This window comes from Centrocercus urophasianus, unplaced genomic scaffold (genome assembly GCF_019232065.1).
Source record: "Centrocercus urophasianus isolate 14NV4802_14NV808 unplaced genomic scaffold, USGS_Curo_1.0 seq_12, whole genome shotgun sequence".
NCBI classification, from domain to species: domain Eukaryota; kingdom Metazoa; phylum Chordata; class Aves; order Galliformes; family Phasianidae; genus Centrocercus; species Centrocercus urophasianus.
Genome location: NW_024884364.1, coordinates 30,436,921 through 30,454,869, shown reverse-complemented (window position 1 = coordinate 30,454,869; position 17,949 = coordinate 30,436,921). Strand labels below are relative to the sequence as shown.

Sequence of the window (17,949 nt, the reverse complement as noted above, 5' to 3'; positions counted from 1 at the left end):
TCCCTTCCCTTCCCTTCCCTTCCCTTCCCTTCCCTTCCTTTTTTTTCCTTTTTTCCTTTCTTTTCCCATTTCTTTTTTTTTTTTCTAATTCACCCCAGTTGAATATAATGGATTTATTTTCTTACAAGTGCAAAACTAGCCTAAAGATTCATGTGAGATGATTCACTGAGGCTTTCCATACATTTAACGTGTATGTGTGAGAGAACATTTTTCCCCAACCCAGCCACTCTCAGAAAGACAGTCCAGCTGTTGGCTTCTTTCACAGCAAGGGATCAGTCCACATTGCTTTACATTTTCAGTGCTTGTCATGCAAGTCAGAAGGTAGCTTAAAGACTTTGTAACTTAAAGCTGAGATTCTCCAAAGCCTCCATAGATCATGGGGCTTATGGTTTTCATTGAGTCATAGCTTTGAGACTTTAAAGGCCAGAGAGGAGCATTAGATCATAGTTCTAACTTGTACACTGCGGTAATTACACTTCAGTCACTTACTCCTGTGCTGAGCTCAGTCATTTCTGTTTGCCTAAAATGTATCTTTTATAAAATGCGTATGCCCTTGATCTGAAGACATCAACCATTGCTTCCCTCACTACTTTATTCCCGTGATTACTTAAACCCCTAGTTATAAATGTATGCATTATTCTAATTTGAGCTTTTGTGGCTTCTGTTCACAGGCATTGATCCTTGATATGCTTTTTTTTTTTTTTTTCCTTTAAGAACAATTATTTACTTCCCAGCACTTTCTTCTCTTGGAAGTACTCATACACCATAATCAAGTCACCTCCCATTCTCTTTTTTGATAAACCAAACAGATGGTGTTCTTTCATCCCTCATTAGAAACCTTTCTAGTCCTTGAATCATTTTTGTGGTTCCCTTCTGTACTTTCTCCAATTTGTCTTTTTTTTTTTTTTTTTTTTTTTTTTTTTTAAGTGGACAACTGATTTGTACAGAAGAATCCAGTGTCCACTTCACACACACCATACAAAGAATGCAGTCAGTCACCCTTTCACCCTCTCTACTCCTGTTCAATACTCCCCTGTTTATATGCATATGGATTTTACAGCACCCTTTCTGCCACAGCAACACTACAGAAGATCACACTGAGCTTCTTGTCCTCTGCTTCTTAGCTGCTTCCTTACAGTTTCTTGGCCCAAAAGCTTTCCTTACCTAACTTGCCTTATGTCCATAGCACGCTGGACTTATTTGAATAGAGCTGATACAACAGTCAGTTTACTGATTTCCATTTTCCCAGATGTTATTGCATTCAGTATTGCTATGAAGTCCAGCTCCTGCAAGAATGTGATTCTTCAAGAACTTTCCCTTTCTTTTAAAAAAGTGAAAACTTTTTGCTTCAACGCAGTCCTTGCTGGACACAAAAGAAACATTACAAAGTGTAAGTTTTATAAAATTGAAAAGATAAAATTTATGAAGCTTTATACTTCCAAAATTAATGTATCTTTTTTTTTTTTTATTACAAGGCTGAGGGAATTGTTTGAAAAGTTTAACAAAGAACCATGAAGAAGACTAAAAGCAAATGAAGAAATAAAGGGAAAGCATCAAAATGTATAAAGAGCATAAAACTGGAGGGGAAAAAACAGCTACTCTGGGTTATTTAATATCAGTGTATGTTCACATCTGTGATTTTATTTCTATCTTAACAGACCTCATCCAGATACAACTATAGAAAGAGTAACTGAACTAAAACTATGCATACATATCTGAAAATTAGCAGAATACATCCTGAGCAAATAAAGTTACATGGAAATCTGTATTATGAATGGCTGTGACTGCAATGCCACATTGATTTTACCCCTGAATAATATCGTACATTAGAGAGATCTATAACATAGCAAAGTTCATGGCTGGATGATTCAGACACTCTTTAAGAGGTCAAAAGAGATAAACTGAATGACCAAAAGAAAAAGAAAAAAACAACTTCTTTAAAAAGTCAGTTTCCCTTTTATTAGAAAAAGCTACTTTCACTCAGCTTTCCTATGTACTAAGTTATTTATAGAACTCTGTATTTTATTTAAATATTTGTATCTCAGTAGATACAAACAGAAGATGTTTCTTTCCTACAGTTACTAAATAGGTTTCAGGAATTTACTGAAAATACACACAAAACCTGCTGTGATTTCTGTGGGCCAAGGCAATTTTTAAGTTATGCCTAGAAATTCAACTTACACACTGCAGAAAAGGGAACAACAGTCAGAGGGAGGACATTTATCAATAATTGTTGGCTAACTCTGTTCATTTTAGAAAGGTTTAGCTATGGATTCTGCACATTTTTGTATGCCAACCCTATGCCTTGTATGGGAAAGAGACACAGAGAAGTAAGATTTGCGTAAAATAATCCCTATAGAAACCAAAACACAGCTTAACTCCTTTATTTGTCTTCCAGGTCTAGAATTCCAAATAAGATGCCGATGTTTTTATGGTTTTGCTACAAAAAATTCTATGCAAACAAAACATATGCAAATATATAGCATTTCAAAGTGAATTTTCATTTACCTTAGCACTACTGAGAACTGAGATCTTGATGCTAATAACATACAGTATTTATGTAGAATGGGGTAGAGCAAGCTACAGAGAATGAGGCACATATCTGGAGCAAATCATCAGCAGAGTTTCAGACTGAAACAGTTGTAAATAAACTGAAATTAGCAGTTTCAACTGTGAATAAAATGTTTTTCAAACAAAACCACAACAGAACTGAATTACACTTTACAGTGAGAAGAATTTGTTGAAGATGTAATTTGACGGTAAGTAGCTAAAATAAGAGGGACCTGATTGTTTTAATGAAGAAATGCTAACAGGCAAAACCAAGCACCTCAAGACATCCACCAAATGTGAGCAATAAACAGGCAATAACTGGCTCTGAACAAAAAGCTTCTGGAACAGTGTGAGTGTGCTGTCTCACTTCTGGTAAGCCAGAGTCATAATACTAAACAGAGAACAGGAAGAGCTGAAAGCTTGCTTGCAAGTGGCATGGAAATTTACTCAGATCCATTAGGCATGATCTTAAATCTGCAAAACTCTCATCAAATATATACATATAAAACAAAAGCATGAGGCTATTGCAGTTGATAAGAAAGTGGGTATAAAAATAACTTACTACTCATTCTAGATGCCAACACAGTTGCATTAAAAGTCATGGATTTGAACTAGAGGCATCCCCTCTGCTCATTAGTAAAGTAGGAAACAAGGAAAAAAATGTGCATTTTTTAACATCAAAAGTAATAATTAAACAATCCCTGAGAGACAAATGAGAAAACTATGAAATGGTGAAGGAACAAGTAGAATCAGAAGAATCCAAGAGTTTGTTTTTGAAGACTAGTACTCTACAGAATGTGCTTATGGAGGAAGAAGAGAAAAGATAGCTGTGATGATTCTGTCATTTACAGCACTCTGAGTACTATGCGTGCTCCCAGGCACATTCAACTTTCCTGCAATGACATGTGTACAGTTCTGCACTGAAGGAATCACAGCAGTCAAAACTGTGGTGAGATCACTAAGTACGAAAACTGCATATGCAACAAAATTGAAAAAAAACTGCCTGTTCTTGAACAGAATTGTGGTGCAAGGCCAAAGCTCCTCATGCTTTAGGAGTACAGTATTAAGAAGCTCAGAGAAAAAAACAAACTAGCAAGAAGTGAGTTTCAGTTGATTAAACAATTATGAACTATACATGACAGCACTTTGCACACGCTGGAGCCAAATCATTCTAATATTTTATAGCCCAAAGAATTGCCCCATGGGACATCAAAGTTACTGAGGACGAGGATGTGAAGATGATCATACGTTTGTTAATTTTTTACTAGTAACAACAATGAAGCAACAACTTAATACACAAAGGATTATGTTAATATTTATGTGTGGTGTCTGAGCACAGCCAGAGTGGACAGTCTGATCCTGGTGTTCACGTAATAAAAGTTCTGCTGTCTTCCCTGACACTCTATCCAACTTAGCACCATGCTGTATGGATACGTGTGGGTAAATCATCTGCAGCACTTGAACAGGATGTGTAGACAGGTTTGGTGAATCAGTGACCCAACACCAAGGCAAGAGAATATTATTTCCCTGGAGAGATGACTTTGTAAATGAAAACTTCTAAATGTAAGTAATTTACCAAATCAAATTTTTCTCTTCCTACCATGGAGAGTATCAGCTCTGGGTTTTCATCCAAATTCCAAATTTAAAAGTTGCTTTTCTAACACTAAGAATGTCCACCTATTTCCAAGTTGCCTAGCATATTCTTTTTTCTTTCTTTCTTTTTTTTTTTTTTTTTGTGTGTGTGTGTGTGTGTGTTTTTGTCTCTGAGACCATATCCCTGCAGCTTTGCACAGCAAAAGAATTGCAACTTTCCTGAAATGTCAGCACTGGTGAAAAAACAAAAGAGAGGAAATTGCCACTGGACAAAAACTAAATAGCTACTTAAAACTGCATGGACTCCACAGCACGGAAAGCATTGCTTAATGTAGAATACCTTACTTTCTTTACTGCCACAAGCCAAAATCCTGGGTCACAATTTCAAGTTCATACTCATCCTCCATTTGCACACGTAGCCTCATATCGGATAAATATGAACTTGTCACAACTCAGCCTAGAATTATTACTTTCCTTTTTAAATTTTCCGATGGTAGTTTGACCACAGATCACACAAGTACCTTGTAAGAGGTGAGGATGAAGAGGCTGGTGAGCAGTAAGAACAGCCGTCATCTCATCGTGGTCGGAAGGATGTATATACTCATAAATGCTATTACCAGTAAGCTCCACCTGTGAAGAGACACGTAACACATGAAGCAGTGCTGCTGCCCATCTTTTCTTTCCTATCCCCAAAACATTCTTCAGTGAGCTGTGTATAATGCATTTAGGTAACTACATACCATTTTTTTAAAGCATAAATTGAATGTATCAAAACCACATTCTGAATTTTACCACTTAAACTGAATTAATTCCTTCTTTAGCAGTGACTAATGGTATAGGGCATTTCTGGGAATTTCTGGTGATGATCTGAACATGTAAGAGCTGCTCATGATAAATAAAGTGATAAACTAGAGCAGCTGTAGAAATGCTAGTTGGCTACAAAATTGAATAAAATCTCTAAACTGTATTAATGTCTCTCAGAAAGACAGATATCCAAAAAACAAAACAAAAAAATTTCACAGGTTCCCAGAAGCTATCACCTGCATTCGGGTGGCAACGGAGCCTTCAGAGCCAAACTGTCAGGCTTGCATATTTCTTCTATATTATTTTTTCCAGTGATCATCCACCACATTCCACGCACAGTAGTACACAGAGCTCAGAACAGTAACCAGTGAATTCAAAAGACAGACTGGACTTCCGTAGATTTTCACAGGCACTGGCTTGAGCCTTTGCTGCCTTAAGTAAACATGCACAGAAAATAGACTAGGAGTTCTTAAATATTTGTATTCCCTCTCTTTGCTCGTACTTTGCTTGAACAGGAATGTGTTTCTGTCTTTCACACTGTTGTACCCATAATAACTGTTGCACAAAAAAAATGAGCGGCATGTGCCGTACGTCCTTTTTGCTAACTCTGTTTGCCACGTATAAAACTCACCAACAAAAGTCTCCAGATAGATGCAGTAATTGATTTAAGGAGTGAACCAATACTTTGAGCCTGTGTTTTAAATTAGTGTCAGGCTGCCCAATTGTTCACTGTGGCCTGATGTGCCTTGGGCCCCCAAGATCAGAGACAGCTGAGAGGTGAAGTAATTTAGCCTATTCTTCTGAGCCAATCCTACTGATTTGCTAAGATGTGTGAGTTGCTTTTTTCTTTGGAATAAATGAAGTTGTCTACCCCACAAAGCAATCTTTTTCTGAAAATGTTTCTCATAGTTCCATTTTCTGCATTATTCATGGAATGTCTCTTCCCAAGACTATGCAAACTAATCTTTTTTTCTAGCCATCTATTCCCCACTTCTCTCCAACAACCCCTCCCTGCAAAAGCAAAAACACCAACACTGACCTTATATTCTAACCAGAGCAATATTGCACTGATTAAGAGGAAAAAGAGAGAGAGAAAGAAAGAGAAAAAAAAAAAAAGAAAAGAAGGAGAGAAGAGAGGGAAAAAGAGACAGGAAAATAAAAAGAAAGAAGGGGCAGGATGAAGAGAGGAATGGATAAAGAAAGAAGAGGAAGAAGAGGTCTTCATACCTTTTGATATGAAGACTTTCTTACAAATACAACACCAAACAACCTGACTGACAAAATCAACTGCTGTCATCCAGAAGACCTTATGCCATTTCTGCTATTACTATGAGTGTAATCATATCCACACTGGCATGTATCTACTCTCTTAGAGGTATAACACATGGATATCTCTTGATTTTCTGAAAGTAACTACCTACTCCAAAAGACCACTCTCAGAAGCACACATTTGTTCACAGGATCCACAGGACTGGGCCTAAAGTCACATTTCTCTCAACAGTGTGATTTGCATCACAGGGCTTATGCTTAAAATTCAAAAACTAAAGCACTTTGTTAAACTAATGACTATTATTTCTCATTATGCACACAGGAGCATTTTCTGCTCTGATACAGGTATTTGCAAGCCCAGCAAAGTCAGCAGGGGGTGAACACAGAATGCTGAAACCAAAATTCATTGTAAAAATGCTAGTGGAAACATAAAGCCATCAGCAAAGAGACGGGGTCTAAGTAAGAATCAAATAACCAAAATATGTATACATAATCTTGAAACTGACCACAGTCTCCTGCTACACATAGTATGTGCATACTATTTTAAAGCCTACAATGAAACACTGAAAACTGGGGAAAAAAAGTATATGGTTCAATTCATAAACCTTCTAAAATCCCATGCCTCGGGCTTATTGAACCAACTTCCTTGACGCAGCTTTTTAATATCTGTAAATACCTGCTTACTACCAAATGTTGTTGTTTCCTACTAAGAGCTTTTTTATGTGTAACTCAGCTGCACATTTTTTTCCTGCCAAGGAACGATATATAATAAACACAGAGGACTAAGTAGATGGATTCTAGAGCAAATAATTACATATTTTGCCTTTCATATACTGATTTGATGAAAGTAAAATAAACTCCTAGAAAAGTTCAGATATTTGTGGTTAAATATTTCAAGACTTTCAAAAGTCAAAGATAAGCTCAGCTCCCTCGTGGGCCCTGAAAATGGCTGGAATAAGGTCCAGACTTTCAAAATGATTTCCTAAGAGGATTTTATTTTCCATTCTGTGTCCTTGGACTGCAAAGGGAAGATGTATTTGGGGAATCGGAATCTATTTTTTATCCATGTAAAAAAAAAAGAGGCAAGAAATTGACTCTATCTCAGCTAGAACAAGTCAGTTCAACGATGGTCTGAGGCCAATTGAAATTAGATGAAATTAGAGATCCTAACTATTCGTATTTACAGTATTTATTGTTAGAGTTGAGTGGAAAAGCTGATTAAAATCCAAACCCACAGCACTGTTTCTGATTCCCTGACACTGCAAGCAGAATGAGTGAATCTTCATGTTGTTTTTACATTTTTGAACTCTCTTAATTATGTTGGCCAGTGAAGGGTTACTCAGAAGCTCCAAGTTCCTTCTGCTTAAGTTAAACTCAAGATCTACTAGAAGATAAAGGCTGCTGTAGTAGGTATCCAAGAATATCCTGCATAATGTTTTTAAATTGCCTTCTTGCTTAGTTTAAATATATATTTTAAAACAAATTGCACTTTAACTGGAAATTGATGTGTGGAATAGTTAATTGTCAAATTATTTAATAAAAAGGTCTTTCTATACACACTCTAGGAGATTTTCTACAATCATCATCACTCTAGTCTCAGCTTGTATTGGCTGGAACTCCATGAGAGCACTTGTTGAAAATATAGAGTGGGATTATGACTTGGTGAGGGAGACCTGCAGAATTTGCTCCAACAGACCAATCTCATTCTTGTTGCTGTTGGTGGCAAAACTCCCAATGATTTCCAGTGAAGTAGGAACAAGCACTCATTTAGAGCCCAGGGAAGAGTACAGAAATATCCCAGTATTAGTGCAATAATATCCTACTATTTAGGAACAGCCTAGATTTAGTCCTAGTATTATAATTGTCTCTTGAAAAACAGAGCATTGAGCAATATATTAGATTAGAGGGTAAAACAACATCAGAAAAGTGAGCGAAAATCACTGTCTATATAATTGTCCTTTGGATTTATAAATGAAAAGCTGTGTGCTGTTAAACTGCTGGAGTACTCAGTGATTTGATTCCAAAGCATGTCCTTAGGTATCATAACTCTCTGTCCTCTCTGATCTGTAGTTTTCTGACGAATTCAAGGATAGAGGCCATTAATTTACTGGGCTAAAGTGAAATACTTGAGATTTTGAGTATTAAATTGAATTCAAAAAACATGTCCGAATTCTCTAGCTTTCCTTGGCAGCTCTTGCAGGAAGGGCTTATAGAGAGATGTGTGAAACACAGGGGGAACACAGTATGTGCAGAGGACCATAAGATCATAAGGGCTAGAGATAATTAAAGCCTTCATGATGCTTTCAGTCCCTTCTCCTTGAGTGTGGCAAAGTTGATCCACCAATCTACTCAACATGCAGGTCTTTAATTTCACCAGATGACTGGATAATATTGAGACCTCCTAGATTCGATGAACTGATATTCCACTAAACAAACAAACAAACAAACAAACAAACAAAATCTGGACAAAACCTAAATCAGTTAGCACTTATCAAACAGACCATACTCCAGCAAGAGCAGATGGTAACATTCAGTCCTTCGGAACAATTGTACTGACTCAATCCTATTTAAGTAGTCAGCAACGTTGTGGACCTTTTCTACATGTTAGCTTCTAATAAGGCTGCTGATTCAGAGAAGAAAATGAGGCCATTTGGAATAAAGTCTATTCTAAAACAAAGTACTATTTGAAGTAATTTGAATGTGTATTAAATGATATGAAACAACAGATACTATGTTGTAATAGACTCAATTGAAAAACTGCTTGAAATATGAATGTTCCCTGGACGCATTTTTAAAGTTGGCAGAAAAAAATGTATCCATGCAAAACACTGATCTTCAAAATTACTTTTTGTAAAGGAGATTAGAAAAACAGTGACCACAGTTCCCTTTGTATTTAGAAATTAGATATATGAGACGAAATATTTGCTTTTTCTATCCATCTTTTGAGTTCTGTTTTTTTTTTTTTCTCATAGCTACTAATTCCAATTCCAGTATTGTAAACACATCTAGAGAACTTTACCATTTTTCAAACAAAAATATTTATTACTACCAAGATAAAGTATTCATACTCATCCCCTTCTTTGTTCCCCGAATACCTTGCCTGTAACAGAACATCTTTCTCTCTCTCATTTTCATCTCCTTCTTCTTCTTCTTCTCTCTACTATTAATTTTTCACTTAATTTTATTTTAAACTAAGAAGTGTTCCAGCTGCAACCAGTTCCAAAGAAACAGTTCTGTTTCTTGGAAGTCTCATCCGGGGCCCAGTGAAATTAATTAGGAATTTTTCTATTGGACTTCAGCAAGCTTTAGGTCAGGTGCTACCAATGAAACTGTGTAACACATTTATACACAAATGTATGGAAACTTGCACTCCTCAATAAATTCAGGCTGTTTGCCCTTGCGTCTAACCCAAGAAGGCAAAAAATTAGAAATATCCTTCTAACAAAAAAAAAAAAAAAAATCAACAATAAAAAACCCTTATACTTCTTGTGCAGAACAGTAGTAAACTGAGTTTTATGAGTTCTATCACAACCATATAAAACGCTTTACTGAAAAGACCACTGAGCTGGAAAAACTCAAGAAAAACTACCTTGAATTCCATGTGAACACTCATAAATCTGCCCCCTTTTCTTTTTTTTTTTTTTCCTAAAGAACGTTTACCATTAAACTCGTGTTCCACATCAGATTTCCTCTCTATTTCATAGCAAGTCTCAATATCTCACACAATCTAAAACATATAGCCTTGAATTCTAAACTTCATTTCAGATGTGTAGCATTACCACACAGGCAAAGAGGCTTGGGTTTCAAGCTCTGCGTATATCTGCAATTTGCAATATCGTATTATTTATTACCCTTCTTAAAGGTAATGAGGAGTAAAATACAATGAACAAGGATATAAAGACAGTCGTGATGTGGTTGTAAGTATAGGAAAACTGAATATTTAAATAGGGCCATTTATCAGAAAACAAAGTTGAAGCTTCAAATACCCCTAAAAAATGATGACTTTCTATATGTATGGCCAGATACTCGTGTTAGATTCCAAACGCAACATCCGCATTTAACAGATGGGCAAAATAAATCAGTCCTACCTGAGATAAGCCAAGATGTACAGACGCTGTTTCTGAGATGTACATTATTTTGCCATCTGAGGCTACCACAAAAACAAAGCCATCCAAAGTCTGTAGAAGAGAAACACATAGGTTAAAAAGAAAGCATTCTGTTTAAACCATTTATGGCAAAGAAGTATTTGAAGTCTTTTGGATTAAGATTGTTATCCAACTTAAAGAGCAGAAAACATCACAGTTCAGAAATAGAGACCTTTATCTGAAGCTGTTCCTACAAACTCTATGGCATGTGCACACGTTGTGAAATCCAATTCATTCCCCCTACAGATGAGAGCTTTACTGCTCACTTTGAGTTAACATTCTCCTGTTGATTCTGGTTATTTTAGTACTTAGCACAAATCCTGAGCTATGTGGTGCTTAGGGGAAAATCTAGTACTACGCAAGCCATTTTTTATGCTGTAATTGGCAGATGCAGATTACCACTATTTGCAATATATTTAATGATATTATAAGCAAAGCTTAAGATTTCTTTGACTATATTTGTATTAATGTATTTCTGAACATGGGACTGTTTGCTAAGTAACTAGGTTAACTTAGAAAAAAAAAAAAAAAAGTAATCAAAACAGCATTCAAATATCTCACACTGAAGAAAGACACTTATACTCATTAATTTATATGCCCAGAGTTTGGGGATCTGAGCTAATGGTAATATGTTATGCAGATTCTTATTGATGGGAATATTAACTGGATGTTAAATATTACTTATGTGAGCAAAAAAACTGAAGTTTAACTGTGCTGTGTGTCATTTGTGCAAGAAAAAATAACTGGCCAGGATTAGGACATGTGACCTATTGATGCAGAGCGCCTTCATTCTTGCCCTCGATTCTTCTGTGCACAAAGTTAGACATTTTTTTCTAGAGTATCTGATTCCCCCAGCCAAAAACTATCTACTATCTCCTATCAATTTTGGAAGCCTCGATCAATATACACGTGAACATTATTGGAAAAGATAAAGTTCTTTTTGCAGCATGTAGGTAAAGCAGACACCAATTTTAATTTATATTTTAAGTTATTGAACCGGAAGGGAAGCAATAAAATCCTGAACTTCATGCTTCTACTCTGCTGCCCCTATAAAAATATATAAATACATATTCCAAATTATTCTCTGGATTACTGACTCCACAGTATGTAATTGAAACCAGATTACTCTTTGCTTTCGCATTTTTTCCTTTTTTAGACCACAAATTTCATAGCAGTATTACAGTGGAAGATAAATTATTGCATCTTTGACCATCACTTTTCAGCTAAGCACTGTCATCCTGCAATTGATCCACCCGACTGGACCTGTGGCTATCTCCCCTCACAGTGCAGCAGGTTTCCCCTACAGAAAAGCACAAGCTGAAACATCCCTTGTTAAGCTTCAGTCTAAGGACCCTTCAAAAAGTCTACAGAAAATTTGCTGCTGTTAAAGCAGTTGTAATTCACGAATAAGTGAACGGTAAAATGAGTATAACAGGCGATTGACAAATATTATTTAACTGGCGGAGGAGCAAGTGCACCAGCCGCGATTTTCGTCCTCGATGACTTTTGCCCTCGATCCTTATCCTTGATAAGGGTTTTAAAGGCAGACCGACGGTTGTGAACCTGCTGCCTGTATTCAGAAATAGGTGGGAGCTGCACTTCCAGACGGCCTCGCACAGCACAGCCGCCCCCTGAGCTTGAGGGGCCGAGGCTGAGCCGGCCACCCCTCGAAGAGGGGTTCGAGCCCCTCACAGAGCGCCTGTTGACTTTTTATATCCCCCCCGAGCGCACGGTGAAAACAACGCCGGTTCTATGACCAGAAATTAACCTCCAGCCGTAAAACCGGCCGTTAAACGATTACGGTTTACTACGTCTTTAAAAGCAGGGGGAGGGAAATAAATAAATAAACAAACAAACAAATAAATAAATAATCCTGGCAGTATTAAAGTTCACATATTAAAAAAAAAGAAAAAGAAAAAAGAAAAAAAAAAAAGAGCTAAAGGTAATTATTATTATTTTTTTCCTCCGGCTGGCACACACTGCGACTTCTTAAGTTCTCCCACACAGTGAGGATTGAGAAGAACTGCAGCGCGGATCGGCGGGACATGAGCGCTGTGCTTCCAGGTGCTACTGCCGGCAGATCGAACCCAGATGTGCCTCCCGCCCCCGAGGAATGAATCCGCTACCTGAAGCAAGTGGGATCCGAGCTCCTTGGCCACGTTATCCATGGGCCCTATCCTGCTCGGCTGTCCCCAAGCGTCTCCCAGACCTGCGAAGGTGAACGAGGAGATGGTTAGAGCGGGGCGACGAGTCCGGCCGCCCTCCCGCCCGCTGCAGGCCCCGAGCTCCCCGCAGCCCGCCCGCTCTCCCCAAGCAGGGAAGGAAATGGCTCTTTGCGTGTGGAAATGCCGCCAAGGGGACTCCCGCTGCCCCCCGCCCGCCACATCGCGGCCCTCTTGGCCGGGATACGGCAGCCACACAGCGAGAGAATCTCAGGGAGAGAGTCTGCGGAGAACCGCAGCCCCTCCGGTCTCCTCCCGTCCCCTCACGGAGCGCGGATCTGCGCAGAGCTGCAGACCCGCAGCGGAGCGATGCTCTGGGCGTCTCGGCCTGTTTGTTTATTTGTTTGTTTTCATTTCCTACATGAGAACCAGTGGAATGGCTGCAGGCTGCTGCCGGCAGCAGTGCTCAGACGGAGGTGAAGGCGCATCCATGTCATGCTTCTTTTTTGGAATCTTAAGTCTTATGCCCTCAGAGCCCTTCTACACTGGTGAAATGAGTGCTGTGGAGGTTCAGTCCAGCCAACCTTCACTCGCTGCAAACGGGGCAAATCGCTGTACAGCGTCGAAACCGGGCTAAGCGTTTTCCTCCCGCTGCCTCATACCAACCAGGTGCTTTGAAAGAAAACTCGCACTCCGTCAGGAAGGGAGAGGACGCTGCACTCGGGTGGAAGGCGCTGCCCTGTTCTCCAATCTGGAACGCGTTTGTGAAGCCCTCCCGAAGCCGCATCCCCCTCGGCACCGGTGTGGAGGCGATGGCAGCACCTCTCCGCTCTCCCTCCCTCAGAGACGAAGGTATCTCCCATCCGGGAGGAGACGGGGAGGACTCAGAGCTTCGCCACCCGCGGGGCAAGCACCGAGGCAGGGAAGAAAACGGGATCCCTGGGTGTTCGGAAGCCCTCCGCCCACCGCCGGCTGGCTCATGGCAGTGCCCGAGGCCAAGGTCAGCCCCGGGGGAACAGCTCTTCTCCTGCCCCGCTGCCCCAGAGGTACCCCAGCGGCGATGCTGTTCTGGCTGTAGGGAATGGACACCTTTCTTTCCTTTTCCTTCATTAAAAGCAATGTTTGACCACGCGTGGGAAATATACTTCGAAGAGGCAAACGAAAAGTGGCGCTTTTCTACCGCCTTTACCCAATTTGCAGTTCGAAGTACATTCCTAAACGCCCAAGCACTCGACATCACGTTTCTTTCTTTTCTTTTTTTCTTTTTTTCTTTTTTCATTTTCCCTATTTTTCTTCCTACTGAAATGAACCCTCCACTTTCAAAGGACCGCGGGTTCACCTCGCAGTCTTCCGCACCAGGCGGCAGTGCGCGGACGAAGCGCTAAGTGCCAGCGCTGCGCGGAGTGCCCTCATTTCGATGTCCATCACTGAGGGTAGGGAGGTGTTGCTCAGAGCCGTGCGGGTTGGGCTGCACCGCACCGCCAAACACCGCCGTGTTCTGAGGTTATTTTTCTAAACCGGGCTAAAACCTCCGCTTCCGCAGATCTTTTTTTTTTTTTTTTCCTTTGAGATTTTAAATTGGGGTTACAATCGCGAGCTCGTATCAAACGTAAGCGCGTTTGGGGGGATCAGGCTGACATTCGTCTAAGCTTATTTTAAAGCCAATGATTTTGTCATCTAATCCAGCAGCAGATCGGTTTGGAGGTGGAAACGAAACGAATAAATCCGACGTTCGGCTGAAGGAGTGCCGCGCATTAACTCCTCTTCCTACAGGTTTGCCGCTGTGCAGCCTCCGTCCCGTACACATATGGATGCAATACATATGAATGCAATACTCCGCGGCGCTCCCGCTGCCCCGCCAGCAAATAACGCACATTTTCACTCACTGCGCTGGATCGGGGCCAAAGGCGCTGCCGATACAAAGTGAGCGTTCTAACAAAGCTCCCTTAGGCGACGGGAGCTCGCTGTGACGGCTGCGGCAGGGAAAGTTCTCCTGTGTCCGCGAAGAAAACGCTTAAAAAGCCCCATTTTGGCACGCATTAGCTCGGACAGCCGTGCCCGTCTCTGTCGCGGATCCCGTCCCATTGGGGGAAGGGCAGCACTGCGGGGCTGGACGGTCACAAAGGGATGCGGTGCGCGGGGCCGCGGGGCCGCGGGGCCGGCTCCCACAGCCGCAACCCTGCGCGGGAAGGTCTGGCATGGGAACCCCAACGTAGGAGCAGCTCCCAGCGCAGGAATACGCAGGACTTCTCGTCCCTGTCCTCTGTCAGCCCTGGGTTGAGTTTCCCCGACGCTCACATCGCCTTTTGACACCTCTTGCCGTTTACTTAGGGCGCTCACTCGGTGCCATTCCCCAGTTTCTGGGTAGGAGGGAGAGTTAAACCGTAATAAGATCTGGAAACCTTTGGGATCAATCCCCACCTTTGCTCTTCAAACATATATAAATTTGTACACACAGTAGTGAAAGCCCGGTAGCTTTTCTGTTTGGGATTCTGCTACAAGAATTACTTAGCGATGTATTACGCGAGTATCGGATTGCCCTCTAACTCAGAGCATTTCCTTTGTGTCTACCGTACTGTTTCCCGGCTCCCCGGAGCGCGTGGTGCCCTCCTGTTATTCAATAGCCATCCTTCAACCTGGAGCGGCCACAACTGCCTGGATTTGCAGTTCTGCCTCCCTTTGGGGGACTTGTCTCCAGCATCGCGTAGGCGGGGGAGAGCGAAAGGGAGCGACCCTCACCTCGAGGGTCTGCTCTGGCTTAGGCGGGGACATAACTGACCCTTGCCCTAAAACACGTCCGCAGAGACGTATTCCAAACCAGACGGCTGCCCCTCTCGGGATGAGGACGGGTCCCCAGGGTCGGAGCGATCGGGGAGCCCCGGCGGGGCGAGCGGCTCTCGAGGCGGGGAGTGCAGGCAAGGAGGAGAGGGGCTGCCTGGCTTCTATCGAGAAGAGTTTCAGCCTCCTATCTGCGCAACCGGCGGAACGTTTAAAATGAAAACGTTTAAAAGTTTTTTAAAAATAAGAAAAAAGTGAAACGACGGTTCAAAGAGAAAACCCAATAAATGCCCTCCGGCACACCCGGTCAAGCCTATCTCCAACTGTACCCCAGCAGCAGCGGATGTCCCAGGATCCCCTCCCTGCGCCGGAGCAGCCGCGGAGCAGCGGGAAGCCCTAAGAGCACCAGGTGCGAAGGAGAGCCGCCGCGCCGCCGGGAGCTGTGCCGCTATAGGCGAACATTCTCGGCCTTGGGATTAATTAATTCGATTAATTAATCCGTTAACAAAACTCTCTCGAGCACACGCAAAGATTCGGCGTAATAGCAGCAACGAGCCTTAATATGTACATTCACAGATTCATACTCCAGCTACTTGTATAGACCGAAAGCTCAGTTTTCTCCTTATAATTTCTACTGCCTTAGAATGAGGAACAGGTCTCGGCTCCACTATGGAGTCACTTCCTTGTGATTATGTTGTACAGAGCACAGCGTATTGCTGGTCAGTTCTTAAGCAGTGCATCTCTATTCAGTTGGGATATCCGTCATAGAGTTCTACCGTCAGTTTTGGAAACTGCCTAGGGGCCGGGAGAGATAGGGGGTCACAACTGAAGACAGAGCCGTGGTTGGGAGAGAAAGGCACTGCTTGTAAGCTCAGTGGATCCTCGTGTGCCTTTCTTTCATTTGTTCATTTTTAGAAACATATTTAGATACAAATAAGCAGACAGCCAAGATAGAAGTCCCATGGTATATTTTTCTCCTATAATCAGAAATGCCTTGGCAAAAAATCAGAGCGCAGCAGAAGTCAGAGCACGGGGGAGGCTGTAAGGTTGCTGTCTCCGGGACTATAATTCAGGAACGTAGGAACGTGAAGGTCAGAGTAAAACCGCACAGCAAATTGTGTGATGCGGGCTCAAGAAGCTCCGAGCTTTCTAGAGCTCTCATTGTCGAGGTGAAAGGAGCCGTGAGGTCAAACTCCTTTCGCTCTCACTTCCCTGAGCCCGAGCGGGCGGCTCCTTTGAGATCTCGGTGAAAATCGCGCATCTTCGGGAAAACCCGGCCAGAGGCAGCAGGGGGACCTGGCTGGCCCCATTACAGACCTGTAGAAACTATGAAGCCATCTTGGCCAGGACACTTCGGTGAGGGTCCCAAATTTTGCTTAAACTGCGCGTCAGGACGCCTAGAAAATAACTGGAAGGGGGCAGGTAAAGCCATCTGTGGAGGTTTTTAAAAACACAGCTCTCCCCCCCTCCGTCCTTTCTCATCCAGTCTAGACAGAACTGGAAGCCGGCTTTATAGCCGGACAATACCTCGGATACGTCTGGCTGCCCCGGGCCTAGCACGCGTGCTGGTGGGGGTCTCGGACCCCTTCCCCCCCCCACTCCCCACAAGAGACCGTCTGGGAGAAACAAAACCCGCTCAGATCTTCGGGGGCGATGCCGTAGGGCTGCTGCAGAATGCCGGCGGCAGCCTTGGTGGGGGGTGGGGGGGGACTACGGCCGTGCCCCTTCGGGGGCGACCCCTGGGGGAGCAAAGGCCAAGGAGGGGAGCCGCTTTATTGCAAGCCCCATTCCCCCGGATATACGCCTACCCCGCCCTCCCTGCGTGCTCGAAGGGGTTCTTTCCTCGCGTTTTGCTCAGCCGGAATTTAAGGTGCGCTGCTGGCAGCCCTTTCTGGTAAAACTCACTGGAAACCGTTCTGGAGAAGGAAAGGAAGCCTCAGGAAGGGCAACTGGGACAGAGCCGCTCCGTGTCCCGTCCGGCGGCCACAGCCCGCCCCGAGAGCCGCACCGCAGCTGCACCCCATCCCCCTCCTCTCCCCGGGCCCCCACTCTGCCCCGCGGTCCCCGGGCTCTCAGTGCTCAGCACCCGGCTCGGAGCCCGGCGGAACTGCTTCCCCCCCGGCTCTGTCATCTCCGGATTCAAGCCTTTGGTTTTAAAAGTATTTCCACCCGTACTTAAGACGATGAAAGATCAGGAATTCACCCTACGCATTTAAACGTTGCACTTAATAAGCAGAGTGTGCAGAAGCGCACGCCTGGCCTGTTTAAGGCGGACAGACACACCAAGCACGGTCGAGCTGCGGGTATAAACCTGCTCCCGGCTTCTGCCCATTGCTCTCGAGGAGCAGCAGCTCCTGCGCTGCTCCCTGCCCGCCTAACCCGGAGTGTTCCGGACACGCTCCCTGCCCCGAAATGACGGCGATGCTTTTTTAAGGGGAAAAGTCCCCGCACGGGACAAAGGCTCTAAACTGCAGCGCTGCCAGTGCACGCTCTCGAAATTACTGAATTCGATGGGCAGAACGGTAAGAGCTTGACGGGTTGATAGTATACTTCCCCCCCCCCCGCAGGCGGGGGGGGGGGAAGAGCGTCGATAGCCGGTAGGGGGGGGGGGGGGTTGTGTTGTTTTTTTTTTTTTTTGTTTGGTTTTT

General features: G+C 42.8%; 1 protein-coding gene across 2 annotated transcripts in view; it reads right to left on the bottom strand.

Annotated features, from left to right (window-relative positions):
* The window catches only part of SIM2 (SIM bHLH transcription factor 2), a 53,556-nt gene that overhangs the window by 34,478 nt on the left and 1,129 nt on the right, over positions 1-17,949 (bottom strand). For both annotated transcript variants that reach the window (XM_042810465.1, XM_042810464.1), the window contains exons 2-4: positions 12,488-12,570; positions 10,305-10,394; positions 4,665-4,773 (exon numbers count right to left, since the gene is read on the bottom strand). In XM_042810465.1, coding sequence (XP_042666399.1) covers positions 4,665-4,773; positions 10,305-10,394; positions 12,488-12,570 — 282 coding nt within the window. The remainder of the gene's footprint in view (positions 1-4,664; positions 4,774-10,304; positions 10,395-12,487; positions 12,571-17,949) is intronic.